The following is a 19,594-nucleotide window of genomic DNA, read 5'->3' as shown; positions in this document are numbered from 1 at the left end:
CTTGGATCAAATCAGTGACTCTGCATAGTCTGAGAAAGCCTCGGGAAGAGTATCCCCAGGTGGAAATGGAGAATAAAGAGAATAATTAGCGTAGCTGTTGTTCATAGTGTATATAAACAAGGTGCAGAAACCTGTGTGGAAGCCCGCTAAAAGGTGCACTGAGTGTATGCTTTACTAAACAGATAGGTCTTCAATCTATTTTTGAATAGGGAGAGTGTGTCTGAGCCTCGGACGTTATCAGGAAGGCTATTCCAGAGTTTAGGAGCCATAAATGAGAAGGCTCGACCTCCTTTACTCGACTTTGCTATTCTACGTACTACCAGAAGCCCTAAGTTTTGAGATCTTAAAGAGCGAATTGGATTGTAGCGAGACAGAAGGTTGGTTAGATAAACAGGAGCTAGATTATTTAAAGTTTTGTAGGTAAGAAGCAATATTTTAAATTCAATACGAAACCTAACAGGCAGCCAGTGTAAGAAGAATAAAATTGGGGTGATGTGATCAAATTTTCTAGACCTGGTAAGAACTCTGGCAGCTGCATTTTGCACTAGCTGAAGTTTATTAATAGAGGATGCTGGGCAGCCAGCAAACAGTGCATTGCAGTAGTCCAGCCTAGAAGTCATAAAAGCATGGACTAGCTTTTCTGCATCTGAGATGGATAACTTAGCGATATTTCTCAGATGAAAGAAAGCAGTTTTTGTGACATGGGATATATGATTTTTAAAAGTTAAATTGCTGTCTAATATGACACCCAGATCTTTTATAATAGAGCTAACGCTAACTTTGTATCCCTCTAATTGTAGGTCGAGTTGTGAGATCTGCTGTGTACAGGATTTAGGCCCAATAAGTAATAATTCTGTTTTGTCTGAGTTTAAGAGAAGATAATTGTTGGTCATCCAGTCTTTAACATCTTTAATACACTCAGTTGGCTTGGACAGTTTAGACGTCTCGTCAGGTTTTAGGTTTTATTTTAATTTGTTTTTATCTGTTTTTAATCATTTTATTCTTTGTTGTTTTTAATTTTCTTATTCTTGTTTCTTTTATTCTTATTTATGTAAAGCACGTTGAATAGCCATTGTGTATGAAATGTGCTATATAAATAAACTTGCCCAAAGTCCCTTGAAAGCAGGGGCGCCCAAACTTTTTTGTATGAAGGGCCAAAAACCAAATATTATTAAGAGTCGTGGGCTAAATATACCAAACTACATTACATTAAAGTTTTCATAGGTAATTTCCTTATTTATATCAGAATATTTCAAAATAAATAGAAACTATTGCATTAAACCATATTAACTGATGCAGTATAATCTTTTAAATGAGAACTTATTGCAATAAAAACAAACAATCACATTTATAACACAGTGGAGTTCAATGCTGAAAACACTAGTCAAGGAGAAACTGCCTTGACTTGATTTGCTCAACAAAGTCTCTGCGTTGTCAGGTGATGGTGTGTACATTTAAACTAAATCTGATTCATCTACACCATTTATGCAGAAACATTTAATTTCACTTAACTTTTAACTATAAAATGGTGGGCCAAATCAAAGGTTACCATGGGCCAACTTTGGCCCACAGGCCCTAGTTTGGAGACCTCTGCTTTAAGGATTGTATTCTATAGTCTTTGATTTGCCTTGCCTAGGTTTATGCGCTTACAAGTGGCTCCTAATCTTTACATTACAATAAAAGAACAGATGCAAAAAAGGACAATAACATACAGAAATAATACCTTTACATAATGATGAAATAAATCAAATAATGAATAACTAAATATAACTTAAAAAGGGTGTTAGGGTTTTTCCTATAGCTTATATAATCTTTTCTATAAAGGACTGCTGATGAATTGCACTTTTTGTTTTCATTATTTTCAGGGCTTTATCTAAAATATAAATAAATAAATCGGTCTCTATGCAGTACTTCGTTTTTGGGAGATGTTTATTTCGGAGTCGCACTTTTATTATGAAAGACCAACTGTACTCACAACCGGATATCACATATGTTGTCATACGTCGAGAGGCTGGTATCAGGAAGTTGGCTTGTAATGTACTATTTTGATTGAGTCCGTCGCTGTTCAGCTGTACAGTTTACAAGTTCAAAATGGGGCTTTTTGGAAAAACACAAGAGAAACCACCAAAGGACCTCGTAAGTAAAGCGTCGTAGACGGTAGACGATGAGAATGAACGGTTTATACTTAATATTTCATTGTAAATACTAGCAGGCCTATAAATAGCTCGCTTGTCATATTTGTTGGTAACATGATAGAATGACGTAATGTCTTCATTAGTTTCTTAAACGGTGTGTTTTCGACTTTCGTTTAACTCTGGTCTGTACCTGTGTTGTAAAAACATTTTCGTTAAATCGGATTGTTGGTAAAATCACAACAGGTTGCTTATGTGAAACTGTCCAATTCTTTTCCACAGATCAATGAATGGTCTCTCAAAATCAGAAAAGAGATGAGGGTCATTGACAGACAGATCCGAGGTTCGGCCTGAGTACAGTTTATTTTTCTTTTGACCAACTGGTGTCCATTAATTAAGGTAACTCTACTGTACTTTACAGAAGTATTAATGGTGTCTATTGTATTTTTCTCTTAAGATATTCAAAGAGAAGAGGAAAAGGTGAAGAGATCCATCAAAGATGCTGCAAAGAAGGGACAGAAAGATGTTTGCATCATCCTAGCAAAAGAAATGATTCAGTCAAAGAGAGCTATCAACAAGCTCTACGCCTCGAAAGCCCAAATGAACTCTGTGCTGCTCAGTATGAAGAACCAGTTGTGTGAGTTTAGTTGTTCATTTACGCATACAACTAGTTGAGGACATTATAGGCCTTCTTGTGAAATTTTATTTATTATTATTATTATTAATTTTTTATATTTCCCAAGTGAAGATGTTCATCCAAAGGCCTAGAATTGGCATGGACCAATTACTGATATGTCCCTACCAATAATTTAATCGACTTTAGAATTAAATAATGGTCCGTCCTTACCCTCAGTAACCACACATGCATAAAGTCAAGTTTGCTATGAGTTCACTGTAATATTATTAACCAAGACTAAGCAATTAATCGAAATTCGGTTTTCATTTTAGCCTCCATGATTATGAAAAACAGTAATCGGGATAAAACAGTTAAATTGCTCCACACACCTCTCTAAATTTCTCTACATTTATACCTCCTCAAAGCCCGACTGCAGTAAAATCATGTATATTGACTTTTGCAGCATAGGACGTGATTGTTATTTGTATTATTTAGTGTTTATTTTATATTATTAAGTTCTTTATTCATGTTTTTAAAAGCACGAAACAGAAACTGTGCTGTTCAAAGCATGCGCTCTAGGGATGTATGTCACCACCAATGTCAAGAGCAAATCTACACCCTTGTGTTCATCAACAGATTTTTAAACATAATCTTTTTATTAACTAATTTCTTTTGTCTTTTGCCATTATGACATCAAATAATATTTTTCTAGTTATTTTGGTATTCAGATTAAAGTGCAATTTCGGTTAAATTAACCAGCCAAGTTCTGTAGACGATCACGTCAGATCATAATTTCTTAGGGGGTTAATAATATTGACCTATTGAGCTATTATTATGTTTATATTCTAGCCAAACTAAAAGTATTGAGACTTTCTTTAGAAAAAAAAATCTGTAGGAAATACTGTGAAAACTTCTCTTTCTCTGTTAAATATCATGTGGAAAATGCTTTAAAAATAATAAAATTTCACAGGAGGGCTAAGAATTCTGTCTTCATCTGGATATGCACTGTATGATCACAGATTATATTGAGTTTTATATATATATATATATATATATATATATATATATATATATATATATATATATAATTTAATCTGCCAAACATTTTTATCAACACTGATGTCAGTCAGCTTAACTGTCATTCTAACTTGAATTCAATTAGATGGTCATATTAAAATAGAAGTTATTAGCGTATGGTTTGATTTGTTATCCTTTAATAATAAATAGTAAATAATGTGCAAGTAGTTGGATAAATAATTTCTAGTAATTCTTATAATTCAGAAAATCTGTCACACAAAGGTAAGGCTGAGAAATGGAAGGTATTACAACAAGATAACAATCATAATCTTCTACATTAAGATAAACGGAAAAAAAAGAATTGTTAAGGTTATGTGGTGGATTCCTACAGTTTCCACACTACTGAAGATTTGAACAACTAATACAAAGACAATATTACAATGTGGGTGATTCCAAATGTTTCTAGGCAGTTCTTCTTCCTGCTTGATTTACATTTAATAAAAGAGCTAGTGAACTATTAAGTGGCCATTTAAAATCATGTTTACACCAAACATGATATTTATAAATGTAAATATAATTAGAGAAATATTTGTGTCCGCACTGACGAAAGATAAAAATCCGTTTATTGTCAGATCTACTTTTCATTTGGCATTACCCCTTTGTAACCAGCAGGTGTCCACGGTGTGCTACTAGCCCATCTGACCAGTGAATCCAGCTCCTGTCGCTTAACCTATCTAATCAAACGGTGAATTAAGCAAACAGATGACGTGTAATAAAAAAATATATATATAATTTTGAAAGAAGAGACCATAAAGATTCGAAAGGTGTACTGAATACCTGAGGAACTTTTCTATTTATACGTAAGTTTGCCAGCCTGGTTGACATAAGTTCTATGTATGTTTTTATAATTATTTTGCATGGTATAACCAATTGTTTCCAAAATAGCCAAGGTAGTTTAACATCAAGCAGAGCTTCTTCACAATGTTGTCTGTAGCTTTAAATTGTGTGAGCTCTTTATATTTTAGTGGACTCTGACTGATTTTCTGTGTTTTATCATTTATTAGCTAAAAAATCTTAATTCTGAAAGTGGTCCCACCAATATTTTTTTTCTATATTTTCTTCATCATAGTCTAGCTGTGGTCTGAAACTGCTGTTGTTTTACACTCAAATAGATTTTAAAACTATGTCTTTATCGTTATCTATATAGTAACAGCCCTTAATAAGCCATTTGTTTTCCAACCTGTTAATTCTGTGACAACAACCAGCATGAGGGACATTCTCCCGTATTTAACTTGAATACTCTTAAACTAATATCAACACAATGAAGGTAATTAATACATTTGTGCACTTGTTTACCTTTCCAGCTGTTTTAAGAGTGGCTGGTGCCTTGCAGAAGAGCACAGAGGTCATGAAAGCCATGCAGAGCTTGGTTAAAATCCCAGAGATTCAAGCCACCATGAGAGATCTCTCGAAAGAAATGATGAAGGTCTATACTTGCTTAACATTCTGCACAGAACTTTCTCCTTCTGAACATGTAACATTACTAACATGGAGCACTCGTTCTGCACAGGCTGGCATCATAGAGGAGATGCTGGAGGACACGCTGGAAGGGATGGATGATGAGGAGGAGATGGAGGAAGCAGCAGAGGCCGAGGTCGACAAGATCCTCTTCGAGATTACAGCCGGTAAGGAAGTACAAGATGTTCAAATAGGCACTTTAATTTCATCTTTCTATATTTTTGTTAGTATGAAAAATCTAATCAATTGGCTCTCTGTCCTTCTTTGTTGGGTTGTACTCTGTTTTAACCCCTTGAGGCATTCCTAAATGGGACTAGAGTGACCTATGTTACATTACTGTGTCAAAGATTTCAGGTTGGGCTTTGGACAGGTTTTGATTTTGCATTCTGCTAGTGAGCCACTACATGTGCATCCAATAGACACTGTACTATCCCTAGAGAATTTATAAATGGGAGTAAAGCGATGTAACTGACTTGGGGTAAAACATATGTAATGATATTTCCAAGAGACAATTAAAAAATATATATTTTTTTACATTTCTTTATAATTATTTAAAATTAATAATAATAATTATAATAATTTATTTATTATTATTTATTTATTTTTTACTTAATCTATTTTATTTAATATTTATTATTATTAATTATTTTTATTTATTTTATATATTTATTTATTTTATTATTATTATTTGATAATTTCTAAAAGAAAAAAGAAATTCATTAATGTTTAGACAACTATATTTTAATTTTTTAATGAACTATCCCTGTTGTCAGTATGGTGCTTTTCCAAATAATTTGATAAATATGTTGTTTCAGAGGTAATCTGAAAGCAAATTAATCTAAAAACCTATATTGCAAAATGTAATATATCGCTATATTATATACTAAATGCAGTATATTACTTACTAAATTGCTAACTAATTACTATATTGCTAGGTATATTACTAACTAAAACCAACAAAAATTTTACTAGGGGTCCTAAAAAGTCTTTAAAAAAGTTATTTCAAAATGAATAATCAAAATTAATTGATAACTAAAATATCTTCGTTATCTGCCTAGAAAATAGCAACTTTTAATTTGCTGTCACTTTTAGTATTTGATGTAACTACAGAAGAGAAAAGCTTGAAATAGGAAAAATTTCGAAACGCTTTTTCATATTTTTTGAGCAAGATGCTAAAGGTCTAATCTGATTCAATGATCTATGCTAAACTAAGATAAAATTGCTTTTGCAGGATTGTCAGGATTATATAATGTGTCTATTTCTAAAAACACTGGTGTTCATTTAAGTACCCAAACTGTGATAAAAAAAGATTACTTGCCTAAATTGTTTAGTAGAACCAAATAAAATTTTTTAGCAACTCAACTTAAGTCTTAAACTTATTTAAAAGACATTTTGCTATATGATTTTTTACATTTTACAGTGTAGTTTGTTATGCACTGACCAATTATTAACCGAGGACCAAAGCTGAAGTATTGCTTTGTTCAAAAACAGGTGCACTTGGAAAAGCTCCCAGCAAAGTCACAGACCTGCCTGATCCAGTGCCGATTGGAGCCACTGCAGCTCCAGAAGAGGAATCAGAGGAAGAAGAAGAGATCGAGGAGATGCAGTCCAGACTAGCAGCGCTGAGAAGCTAAAACACACATCTTTCTTACCTTCAAGCTCCATATAGGCATAGACTACATATCTCACCTCCTATGTAGCTTTTTTACTCGTATTACAGTCAGCACATTAATTTAGGACTTCACATAACATGAACAAAGAAAGAGATATAGAATATAATGAGATCATTATATTATATTATATTATATTATATTATATTATATTATATTATATTATATTATATTATATTATATTATATTATATTATATTATATTATATTATATTAAATTATATTATATTAAATTTATTATATTGAATTTATTATATTGAATTTATTATATTGAATATATTATATTATATTATATTATATTGAATTTATTATATTATATTATATTATATTATATTATATTATATTATATTATATTATATTATATTATATTATCACTTTAACAGCTAAGTTGGATATATTTAATAAATTCGTATGACAGCCTGTTAGAAATCATTCACTTTTTACTTAAGCCCATTTTATTTTTTAGCTCTTTTGACTCCTTTGAATCTATGCCTATAGTTCAGCAGCTTATCCAAGGATCCTCTGTTGTGCAGTGGTGTCTTATCGGTGTCGGTCTTGGTCATTTTTGTCTCTGTTGTCAAATTTGCAGTTTTTATCTCAAGCCTTAACTAGGCTAAGTGAATAGTTCCTTCCTAAATCTGGTAAATGGGGTTTTACTGAGTAGGAGAAATTCATGGAAGCCAACACTTGTAAATCTTGTACAAATACCGAATATATAAATATCTCTGTTTGCATTGTTTTTTTGTAAGTAAAGTAGACGGAAAAGTATACGAGCAAAACAGGCGTTGGAATAAAAGAACGGTTGTGCTTGATAACTGACTGCTGTTTATGGTTCATCACATTTCTCTCTGTTTTTGGGGTTTTTCGCTTTGGTTGTATTTTAGATAAAAAAGTTATTACTTGAGAGTGTTTTTATAATGCTTTTGCTTTTAGATGACTGAACTTATCAAGTGTTTACCATTAATCATGGTAGAAATGTCTGGTCATTGTATTCTTGGACTTTTCACCCCATTTATGCTTTGTTTTAATCAGCCAACAAGTCAGTGAGTACGTTTACATGGACACCAATACTCTGATTTTAATATGTTAGCACTCTGATTAAGAGTCAAATAATTGACGTGCTATATCACTCTGGAGCCCAAGACCAGTTATTCACTGGAACTAAGCAGGGCTGAGCCTGGTCAGTACCTAGATGGGAGACCACATAAGAACTTGGTTGCTGTAGGAAGTAGTGTTTGTGAGAGCAGCAGGGGCGCACAACCTGTGGTCTGTGTGAGTTCTACTGCCCCTGTAAAGTGAAGAGGACACTATACTGTCAAAGAGTGTCGTCTTTCGGATGAGACGTTAAACCGAGGTCCTGACTTTCTGTGGTCATTAAAAAGTCCATGGCACTTCTTGTAAAGAGTAGGGGTTTAACCCTGGTGTCTTGGCCAAATTCTCTCCATCGGCCCAACATGGTGTCCCAATCCTCGCCATGCACCGAAATGGCTCTATCACTGTCTCTCCACTCCACCCATAGCTGGTGTGTGGTGAGCACACTAGTGCTGTTGTCCTTTGGCTGCTGTTGCATCATCCAAGTGGATGCTGCACACTTCGTGGTGGTGTGAAGAGACCCCCCTCATGATTGTGAGGCGCAGTGGGTGTATGGTCATACAAGATAAATGTGCTATATAAATACACTTTACGTGCAGTACAGACATGTAAACACCGTAATCGAGCAATTACCGTTTTTTAGTTTTGAGGAAACTAGCATTGGATGGTGACGTAATAACATTAATCGAAATATGTTCTAACCAGTGGCGAGGCTACATAACGGCCAGGGTGGCACTGGCCCACTCAAACTGAAGGCTGACCCACCCAGACAAAAATGTTTTTATTATGGAAAATCCTAAATAGCAAGCATGAAATAAATGTAGAGAGAATTATGAATAAAATTTAATATTGATGATTTACAACGTCCTTTACTCATTATTTGTCAGTAAAATTTTAATTAAAATTCCACCCTCCACTGCACGAAAATGGAAACGTCCAACTGTTGCTCCGCACTTTGTTGTTTTATTGCTCGAATTGACTGAGGCAGCAGCTCTTAAAAAACTGTCTAGCTGACTATTCATATTTGCTGATTATAATGATTATAATATAATGATCTGATTATATTCAGATTATAAGTAATGAAATGAGTAATGCGAGAGGTACGATAATATAATAACTTTTTTTCAGTATTAAATAAGCACCCGTATTTTTATTGTAGCCTAATATTTTGGAGATCATTTGTATTTTACATATTAACTTGCTTGAAATGTGAAAATATTAGCAAGACATGTTAATTATTTGCAGTTATTATTAAACATTAAAACTTTATGTAAACAGGGTGATTTAAATATACTTCTGCCTGCTTCCATGGGATAGAAAATTCAGATGGAAAAATCTGTATTTTTGCTTTCATGTTTTGAATGATAAAATCTGCATTCTTTGAGTGAATGCTTTAGCATTCTTTTATATATATCCAGAGTCCTAAGGGCCCACGCCATTTTGGGGCCTCCAGAGTTACTATAGAGGGCTCAATCAAACACTGATTAAAGTCATAATCGAACTAAACAGAAATTGGATTAGCCTCCTAGGGCTTGAGTGTCCACATTCGTGGACAGCACATTTTAGCTCTTAAGTGGCTATTTAAAATACTTTGAATGTTTCATATTTTGTTACAGACGTACAGTGTCATCCTGCAAATGTTTTGCAGCATATGAAATTCAATTCAGTTCAATTCAATTCACCTTTATTTGTATAGCGCTTCTACAATATAGATTGTGTCAAAGCAGCTTCACATAAAAGGTCATAGTAAATTGGAACAGTGTAGTTCAGTTTGTAGTGTTTAAGTTCAGTTCAGTTTAGCTCAGTTCAGTGTGGTTTAAAAATCACTACTGAGAGTCCAAACACTGAAGAGCAAATCCAACGATGCGCAGCTCTATAGATTCTGAACCATGCAAGCTAGAGGCGACAGCGGAGAGGGAAAAAAACTAACGGCGAAGTGAAGAAAAAAAACTTGAGAGAAACCAGACCCAGTTGGGCACGACCATTTTAATTTCTCCGCTGGCCAAACGTCTTGTGCAGAGCTGCAGTCTCAGCGCCGGAAGGCTGGAAGCTGGCCGCAGCGAAGACTCGTATGTCCCTGAAGCGTCTTAGGAATCAATCTCATGTTCGCCACTCCTCCATGACCACCACAGTAGCTGCCCAGGATACGGCCTGGTCCAGGATATGGAAACCTTGGGATCATCTTGTCGTTGGTCTTGGATCAAATCAGTGACTCTGCATAGTCTGAGGGCCTCGGGAAGAGTATCCCCAGGTGGAAATGGAGAATAAAGAGAATAATTAGCATAGCTGCTGTTCAAAGTGTATATAAACAAGATGCAGAAACCTGTGTGGAAGCCCGCTAAGTGGTGCACTGAGTGTATGCTTTACTAAACAGATAGGTCTTTAATCTAGTTTTGAATTGGGAGAGTGTGTCTGAGCCTCGGACGTTATCAGGAAGGCTATTCCAGAGTTTAGGAGCTATGTCCCAAACAGAGTTTAGGAGCTAAATGTCTCAAACTCTATTTTTAACTGTCAAAAATGGTGAAAAAAAATCTTTTTTATTCTCTGATGGTCAAAGCAAGTAAAAAAAATTCAATGTTAAATATGCACTTAAAAACAGTCAGGAAAAAGTGTTTTTGTAAATTCGTACCACGAGTCCACACATATGGACATCATTTTTCTCTAAAAGTTCTTCATATTAAAAGATGATACTTAGATTTTTATTCTAATTAGGTTCTAATAAGCCCTAATAGCAGAGAAATAAAAAATGCATATAAAAAAAACACCTTGGGCCTTAAGAGGTTAAAACATGTGGAGTATGCTGATTTTAGTCTCATTATTGAAGTGCAGTACAGACATGTAAACACCTTAAACAAACTGTTACCATCGTATAGGATTTTTACCACATTTTGCAACAGGACATTCTGTACACACACGGCTGTTTGACACTATTCTCTGCACCTACCGAGTCAGTGAAGGACCACCTGCATGAAATGCAGAGGTTTATTTTACAGCATGTGGTATCAAATTCTATTAAAACAACACTCTTCCAGCAGGTCATACTCTCATCCAATATCTCGTTTGTCATGGGGGCATGCATAAAATGTTCCTGAAAGAAAGTCAAATTGCCAAACTGCAGTTAAAGTCAACAAATTAAAAATGAAACCCCTGAAATTACATGAAACTCTGGAGGAAACGTGGATAGCCTTGTGACGCAATGATGTTAATCGATATGGGCTATAACGTGTATAAAACGGGATCATAAAAGGAACATTCAAAAAGCAGCTCATGTAAACACCTTAATCATATTATTGTCTTATTCTGTTAAGGCAAACCATTAGATTACTGAGGTCCATGTAAACGTAGTCAGTGTGAATTCTGACATTATATTTAGATTTTTAATAGGGATGCACTGTATTTTTGGCTAAAAGAGAAAAATTGGAAATCAATAAAGGGTTATGCTCTGCGCTGGTTTCACTCTCCCTTCATCTGTAAAGCACTACGCTATATAAACATTCATTTCATTGCATTATTCTCAGGCCGTTTTTTGTACGTCGATCAAAGCACAAGAGCAGAGGAGCAAATGCGCCACGATCAGAGTTCAAAATAGCTTAATATTCCACTTTTTTCTATCTGCTTATGCATGATTTGCACATGCTCACCTGAAAAGTAAAGGCCACTTGTGCAAAATAAGACTAAAAGTAATAAGGTTTTGTGGTCCAGGGTCACAAAAAGTCCTATAAATTATTTAATAAAATAATAAGTAATTATTAGAAATCATTTTCAGGTTTCGGCTTTAGACCAAGTGCATGCAGAATTTTTTTTTCGACCCAAAATATTCCTTTCAGTGCATCCCTGATTTCTAGTAATAGTATTTGCTCAGTTGACAAATTCTTTTCTTTTTTTGCTTCTTCTTTTTTGAATTATTCAAATGGATTATTTTGCTTTATTTCAGACTTTTACTGTTGTGGAAGAACATTCGCATCTGCACATACAATTGTTTTGTATATGGAAAACAAAAGTATATGTTGGTAACACTAATAAAATTTTACAAACAAAACAAGTATTCACAGAGCTAATGAAAGCAGTCTTGTATTCAGTTTTACTCGTGTCCTCCAGTAATATTGACACTTTTAAATATGAGCAAAGAATGCTGGAGAAATGTCTTTATTACTTAACCTTTTGATATTTTGTTCAAAATATCACCAACAAAAAAAACCTGAAGATGCTTGAGTTTGTTCTTGGATGAGAGTAGAGGCCACAAAATATTAGTGGTAATTTAGATTTCTTATACATTTCCTAATTATTTTTCAATTGAATAATTTTTTTTTCGGTTCTCACTGACATATAATTGCAAAAAATAAAATAAATAACCAAAGTTTCAATAAAAATGTGAAGGCCAAAGCCTTGTTTATTATACTTGTATACCCTGTATTGATAATTATCTGATGAACGACACTTTCTGCTGAACTTGATGATACAGGTTTACCCTTTTGACAGATTTACCTTTTTTATTATTAGTTCTTGCCTTTACTTTATTTAAACATATACAGTTAAAGGCAAAATTATTAGGCCCCCTTTGAATTTTTTTTCCTTTTTAAATATTTCCCAAATGATGTTTAACAGAGCAAGGACATTTTAACATTATGTCTGATGATATTTTTTCAGAAGAAAGTCTTATTTGTTTTATTTTGGCTAGAATAAAAGCAGTTTAAATTTTTTTTAAAAACCATTTTAAGGTCAAAATCATTTGCACCTTTAAGCTATGTATTTTTTTTTCGATAGTCTACAGAACGAACCATCATTATATATTAGCTTCCCTAATTACCCTAACCTGTCTAGTTATTAACCTAGTTAAGCCTTTAAATGTCACTTTAAGCTGTATAGAAGTGTCTTGAAAAATATCTAGTCAAATATTATTTACTGTCATCATGGCAAAGATAAAATAAATCAGTTATTAGAAATGAGTTATTAAAACTATTATGTTTAGAAATGTGTGGAACAAATCTTCTCTCCGTTAAACAGAAACTGGGGAAAAAATAACAGCAGGCTAATAATTCAGGGAGGCTATTAATTATGACTTCAGCTGTATGTTCACTCCTAAATTATACTGAGTTGCCCAATTTTGAAAAGCCACTGAATATTAATTGTAAGTAACTTATTACTTATAAATTATAAAAAAAATATAAACTTTATACATTATCAGCGCTGTATGTAAATCAACTAAATTGGTAACACTTTATATTAAGTGGTCTTAGCTGATATGTACTTAAATTAAAATTATTCATTTGTTACAATGTACTTACTGTCTAAATACATGTTTTTACATTGTACTGATTAAATACCTGCCTGTAATTACATCTGTAATCACATGTTTAAAAACACTGTTGACCATCCCTTACACCTTAACCCACCCTTAAACCTACTCATACCACCAAAACTGTCCCTAACCCTTCCTGTATCCCACCTCAAGTGCACCAGAGGTGTCCTGCAATACATTAGGAACACAGTAAGTACATTGTATTTATTTTTTTATCAAGTACTTAAAGACACCTTATGTAAAGTGGGACCACTAAATCTGTGAATTTTAAAGTATATGTAAATTAATTTCAAAATTGGTTTGTCAGTTCATAATAATCAACACTTCGAAGTTTTTATTGATCTCTTTTTGTAGCATTTTTAAGAGTATCGCTCGCGGCCCTAAAAAAAAAGGTTTTTTTTGGTGTGTTAATCTTGTCAACAATACCAATCAGAAGGTCATGATTCACACTCATTAAATAATTAATTTGTATAGTTTTTTATTTTACAGTCTTTAGGTGATATAAAAAACACAGACATTTCAGCACAATGCCCTTCTCAGTGTGTCACTGAATTAAATAAAAAACAAAGGCCCATTTCTCTCAAATATTTTTCAGACATCTGAATCTGTATTAGTGAGCACCTTTCCTTTGCTGAGATAATCCATCCACTTTACATGTGTGGCATATCAAAATTAAACAGCAGATTTGCAGATTAATTAGCATAATTATTGCACAGATGTGCCTTAGGCTGGCCACAATAAATGGCCACTTTAAAATTTGCAGTTTTATCACACAGCACAATGCCACAGATTTTGCAAGTTTTGGGGGAGCGTCAATTGGCATACTGACTACAGGAATGTCCACCAGAGCTGTTGCCCATGAGTTTAATGTTTTTTTTTTTTAACCACAAGCTATCCTCATCTCCTTTTCAGAGAATTTGGCAGTACATGCAACCAGCCTCACAACTTTAGTCCATGTGCATCCACACCAACCCAGGACCTCAACCAGCATCTTCATCTTTGAGAGCTGCTGCCACAATCGTTTTGCAAATCCAAAGAATTTCTGCACAAACTGTCAGAAAGCGTCTCAGGGAAGCTTATCTGCATGCTTCTTGTCCTCATCGAATTTGTTGTGCAAAATAAAGCCCTTCAATCTTATACAACAATGCTGATAAGCCTGCTGGGCTTTATTCTACGATAACAATATGATGAGGAGATTCCCCCAACATCTGTAAAGCTTTTTGAGTACACAGAAAAATGCAATATAAATGTAAGAAATTAATAACAACTGCCTAGATGTACATTATCCCTTACATATCATCTGCAAACACAACCATTTTAACATTTTACATTTATCATTTATATACAGTATAAATAACTTTGGGCACTGAACCTTGTGGAACACCACAAGTAACTTTATTTAAATCAGATTTAACAATGTTAATTTGAACAAATTGATACCTGTCTCAAAGTAACTTTTTAACCAAGTGAAAGCTTTTCATCTTATACCTACAGTATATTTACACTCATCGGCCACTTTATTGGGTAACAACTGCTCGTAAGCAATTGTTAGCAGCAGAAGACCACACTGAGTGCCACTCCTGTCAGCTAAGAACAGGGAACTGAGGCTACAATTCAAACAGGCTCACCAAAATTGGACAATAGAAGATTGAAAGACGTTGCCTGGTCTGAGGAGTCTCCATTTCTGCTGCGACATTTGGATGGTAGGGTCAGAATTTGGCATCAACAACATGAAAGCATGGGTCCATCCTGCCTTGTATCAACGGTTCAGGCTGGTGGTGGTGGTGTAATGCTGTGGGGTGTATTTTCTTAGCACACTTTGGGCCCATTAGTGCCAATTGAGCATCGAGTCAATGCCACAGCCTACCTGAGTATTGTTGCTGACCATGTCAATCCCTTTATGACCACAGTGTACCCATCTTCTGATGGCTACTTCCAGCAGGATAAACCACCATGTCAAAAAGCGCCAATCATCTCAGACTGGTTTCTTGAACATGACAATGAGTTTACTGTACTCAAATAGCCTACACAGTCACCAGAGCTCAACCCAATAGAGCACCTTTGGGATGTGGTGGAACAGGAGATTGGCGTCATGGATGTGCAGCCAACAAATCTGCATCAACTGCATGATGCTATCATGTCAATATGGACCAAAATCTCTGAGGAATATTTCCAGTAGAGAACACTCCAACTACAGTATATAATCATAATTGGCCACTGAGTTAGAGATATCTTCTACCATTTCCATTGAGGTCTTGTTTTAAACTTATATTATAGTTATTGCCCTAAGTCAGCATTTTCAGTGGTAATAACAGAAATGTTTGCTTAAAATAGGTTTATTGGTTGCGAATAACGTTGGTACACATACAGTATATATTTATCAAAGATATATATATTTTTTTTGATAAAATGGTGCTGTGAGATAATTTTTTTGCTGCGGTTAATAATTAATCAAAAGATCAAACATTTTAACAATAAAGACTTTTTTTCACAGCCTTTTTATATTCACCAGTGGTGTCAATATTAGTGGAGGACACTGTATAAAAGCATTACAGCCCTTCTGGTGTTATCTGCCATTCTAGTGCAGTGTTTTGGCATTGTCAGAGGGTTCTTTTACTTACCTCAGTCTTTCTTCTTTTAACTCTCTCTCTCTCTCTCACACACACACACACACACACACAGCTCTGTGAAGGAAACCAGATCCTTCAGACTACGAATCTAGGTTACTTCTCTATAGACACTCTGTTCATTTCACAAAGGCAAATCTCCAAGCTTGAACGACCGTGTAGAGTATTTTAAACACAGATTTTACTCAATCCGAGTATGATTCTGACAGAAGGCTTTTGCAGCTTAGTTGCGATCTGTAACTTATAGTAATGCAATGTTTTTTATTAGCATGCTTAATTTTAGACTATTAATGCTCATTGTTGAATGCACAGGGTAATATTAATAATTATACTACTACTGATAATAATTATTATAATTTTAATGAGAGAGATGGTCATTATTATTCATAAGGCAAGTTTATTTACAGTATAACACTTTTCTTTTTTTTATACTTATTTTTTATAGATTTTTTAGGAACATATAACCAGTGGGGAAAAAAAATTTATATATATATATATATATATATATATATATATATATATATATATATATATATACGCACGCACACACACACACACATGTATATCTATATACAAACATAGAAATATTACATTAACCTCGTCAAGAAAATAAATAAATAGAATAAGTATAAAACAAAATAAAAGGTTGCCAAACATATTCTTTCAATGATGCATAACTTCCAGAATTATGTAAATGTTAAATTATGGATTATTATATTGTTGTTGTGGAGAAAGCCAGCTATTTACTCCATTTCTTTTCAAAAATCTGTGTTTATAATTGAAGTGCATGTCATTTTTTTCCATTTCCTCAACTTCTGCTAATATTTCAAATCATTCATCTTTAGTTGGTGAGTTTTCTTTATACCATTTGCGGGTTATAGCTTTTTTACTTGTTGCCAGTAATATCTTAAATAGATATCTGTCCTCTTGTTCAAGTTTAAAAGAATTATCTCCTAGATAAAGTACATTGAATGATCTAGGAATATGAAGATCAAAAATAGCATTGATGGCAGAGTGTTTTCCAAAAACTGTTAATTCTCAATGCTAGAATATGCGCATGATGTGCCTCTTCTACCCCACAGTTCCTCCAACAAGGATGAGGAGTCCCCAACTCATTCATTCCTTTTTTCAGCTTAGTCCCTTTATTGATCTGGGGTTGCCACAGCGGAATGACCCACCAACTTATCCAGCACATTTTTACACAGCGGATATCCTTCTAGCCGCAACCTATCACTGGGAAACATCCATACACACTCATTCACACACATACACTATGGACAATTTAGCCTACCCAATTCACCTGTACTACATGTCTTTGGACTTGTGTGGGAAACCGGAGCAACCAGAGGAAACCCACGCGAACGCAGGGAGAACATGCAAACTCCACACAGAAATGCCAACTGACCCAGCCAAAGCTCGAACCAGCGACCTTCTTGCTGTGAGGCGACAGCACTACCTGCTGTGCCATCGCGTCGCCCGAGTCCCCAACTGTAATGATTTAATTCTTGGTGTAATAAAAAAATGTTATTCAATTTTTTAAAAAAAACTTACGCCACATTTATTGAGCTTGTTGAGGTATGTGGGACAGAACAAATTTTTGCCCAAAATAATGCTTACTTACTTTTCCCATTTTAATTGTATATAGTCTGTGGAGAATCCCCTAGAATTACTTATTGCTCTACAGTTGAAATCACAATTATAAATTTTGTTTTCTTTTCTAAATATTTCCCAAATGATGTTTAACAGAAAAATGAAATTTTCACAGTATGTCTGATAATATTTTTTTCTTCTGAAGAAAGTCTTATTTGTTTTATGTCAGAATAAAAGCAGTTTTAAATTTTTTTAAATCCATTTTGAGGTCAAAATTATTAGCCCCTTTAAGCTATATTTTTTGATAGTCTACAGAACAAACAATTGTTATACAATAACTTGCCTAATTACCCTAACCTGCCTAGTTATCCGAATTAACCTAGTCAATCCTTTAAATGTCACTTTAAGCTGTATAGAAGTGTCTTGAAAAATATCTAGTCAAATATTATTTACTGTCATCATGGCAAAGATAAAATAAATTAGTTATTAGAGAGGAGTTATTAAAACTTATGTTTAAAAATGTGTTGAAAAAATCTCTCCGTTAAACAGAAATTGGAGAAAAAAATTAACAGCCGGCTAATAATTCAAGGCGACAAATAATTCTTACTTCAACTGTATATAATTTAGAAATGGTTTTAGTCATACTTTTCTTGTATGTCTGAATGAAAATCCAAACAAGCTGATTGTTCCCATCCTCATCCTCTATTTTTTTTTCAAATAATAGCCCCGCAACTGTAAATATCTAAATAGATCTTGATTTATAAGACAACTTTATGTTTTAAAGTTTTGAAGCATTCAATTTCGCCATCATTTATAATTGTACAAAGTGTAGTGATTCCGAAATATGTTCATTGTTTAAATCTAATCCACAGTCCAAGGTTTAAAATCTGGGTCATGCGCCAGTACATAGCAATATTCATACACAATGGTAATTCAAATTGCTTAACATAAACAAGAAGACTAAAATAGCCATACAATTACAACATAATAAGAATAATAAATAAAAACAAAAGAATTTGATTAGAAACAGATAAAAAAATTAATAATTACATTTAGAATAGTTTTTCAGTAATATGAATGTTTATATTATCAATTTAGCATGTGTTTATCATTTTTGGACATTATTAAAAGCAATGAAATGAGAAAAAACATCTAATGGTTATGTTAAATTTAATGCAATTTAGTAGCTTTTCAGCAAAATATGAAAAGCATGCTAATAATAATAATATCCATATATACAGTATGCATCATCTATTATTATTATTATTGAGTAAAGAGGATGAATGATGTACTGTGTATGAATAGTATATGTCTTTGCTGGCCCAGTTGGCATGTCTGTGTGGAGTTTGCATGTTGTCACTGTGTTTGCATGAATTTCCACCGGGTGCTCCGGTTATTTTACAGTCTATGGGTTTCCCCCACAATTGTCCTTAGTGTATGTGTGTGAATGAGTGTGTATGGATGTTTCTCGGTGATGTGTTGCAGCTAGAAGGACATCCGCTGCGTAAAACGTGCTGGATAAGTTGGCGGTTAATTCCGCTGTGGTGACCCCGGATTGATAAAGGGACTAAGTCGAAAAGAAAATGATTGAAATGAATCAATCAGTTATCATCCTTTCAGCAGCCCTTCATTATTTTTGCTGCTTATATTATATTTATAATAATAATTGGAATGATAATAATAATAACAATTACTATTATGTATAACTGAAATAAGCATGTGGGCGGTTCATTCCGCTGTGGCGACCAGGATTAATAAAGGGACTAAACCGAAAAGAAAATGAATGAATGAATGAATGAACGTGACAATAAATACATATATTTTTTATCATAATAAGATTAGAAGGCATAATTATGATTATTCTAATAAGTCTAATGATATGCAACATTTTTACACTGATGTGACTTATTTTGGTCCATTTTTAGGGCAGTTATCGTTCAATTGGATTATTATGTTGGTCCATTATCTGTTACCCACATGTGTTGAGGAGAGCGCATGCGCAGACGCGTCTGTCAAACGATAAATGCCGAACAC

The 19,594-nt window shown here is 33.9% G+C and overlaps 1 protein-coding gene across 1 annotated transcript; it reads left to right on the top strand.

Moving 5' to 3' along the window:
* The first annotated feature begins 2,004 nt into the window (after positions 1 to 2,004).
* chmp3 (charged multivesicular body protein 3) lies at positions 2,005 to 7,063 on the top strand. The gene is made up of 6 exons (XM_056477078.1): positions 2,005 to 2,136; positions 2,415 to 2,475; positions 2,590 to 2,769; positions 5,130 to 5,251; positions 5,336 to 5,450; positions 6,775 to 7,063. Exons 1-6 carry the CDS (start codon positions 2,092 to 2,094, stop codon positions 6,915 to 6,917), a joined length of 666 nt encoding a protein of 221 aa, XP_056333053.1. The 5' UTR covers positions 2,005 to 2,091; the 3' UTR covers positions 6,918 to 7,063.
* The last annotated feature ends 12,531 nt before the right edge of the window (positions 7,064 to 19,594 follow it).

This window comes from Danio aesculapii, chromosome 17, assembly GCF_903798145.1.
Source record: "Danio aesculapii chromosome 17, fDanAes4.1, whole genome shotgun sequence".
NCBI lineage: Eukaryota > Metazoa > Chordata > Actinopteri > Cypriniformes > Danionidae > Danio > Danio aesculapii.
This window is presented reverse-complemented; position numbering and strand designations above follow the sequence as displayed.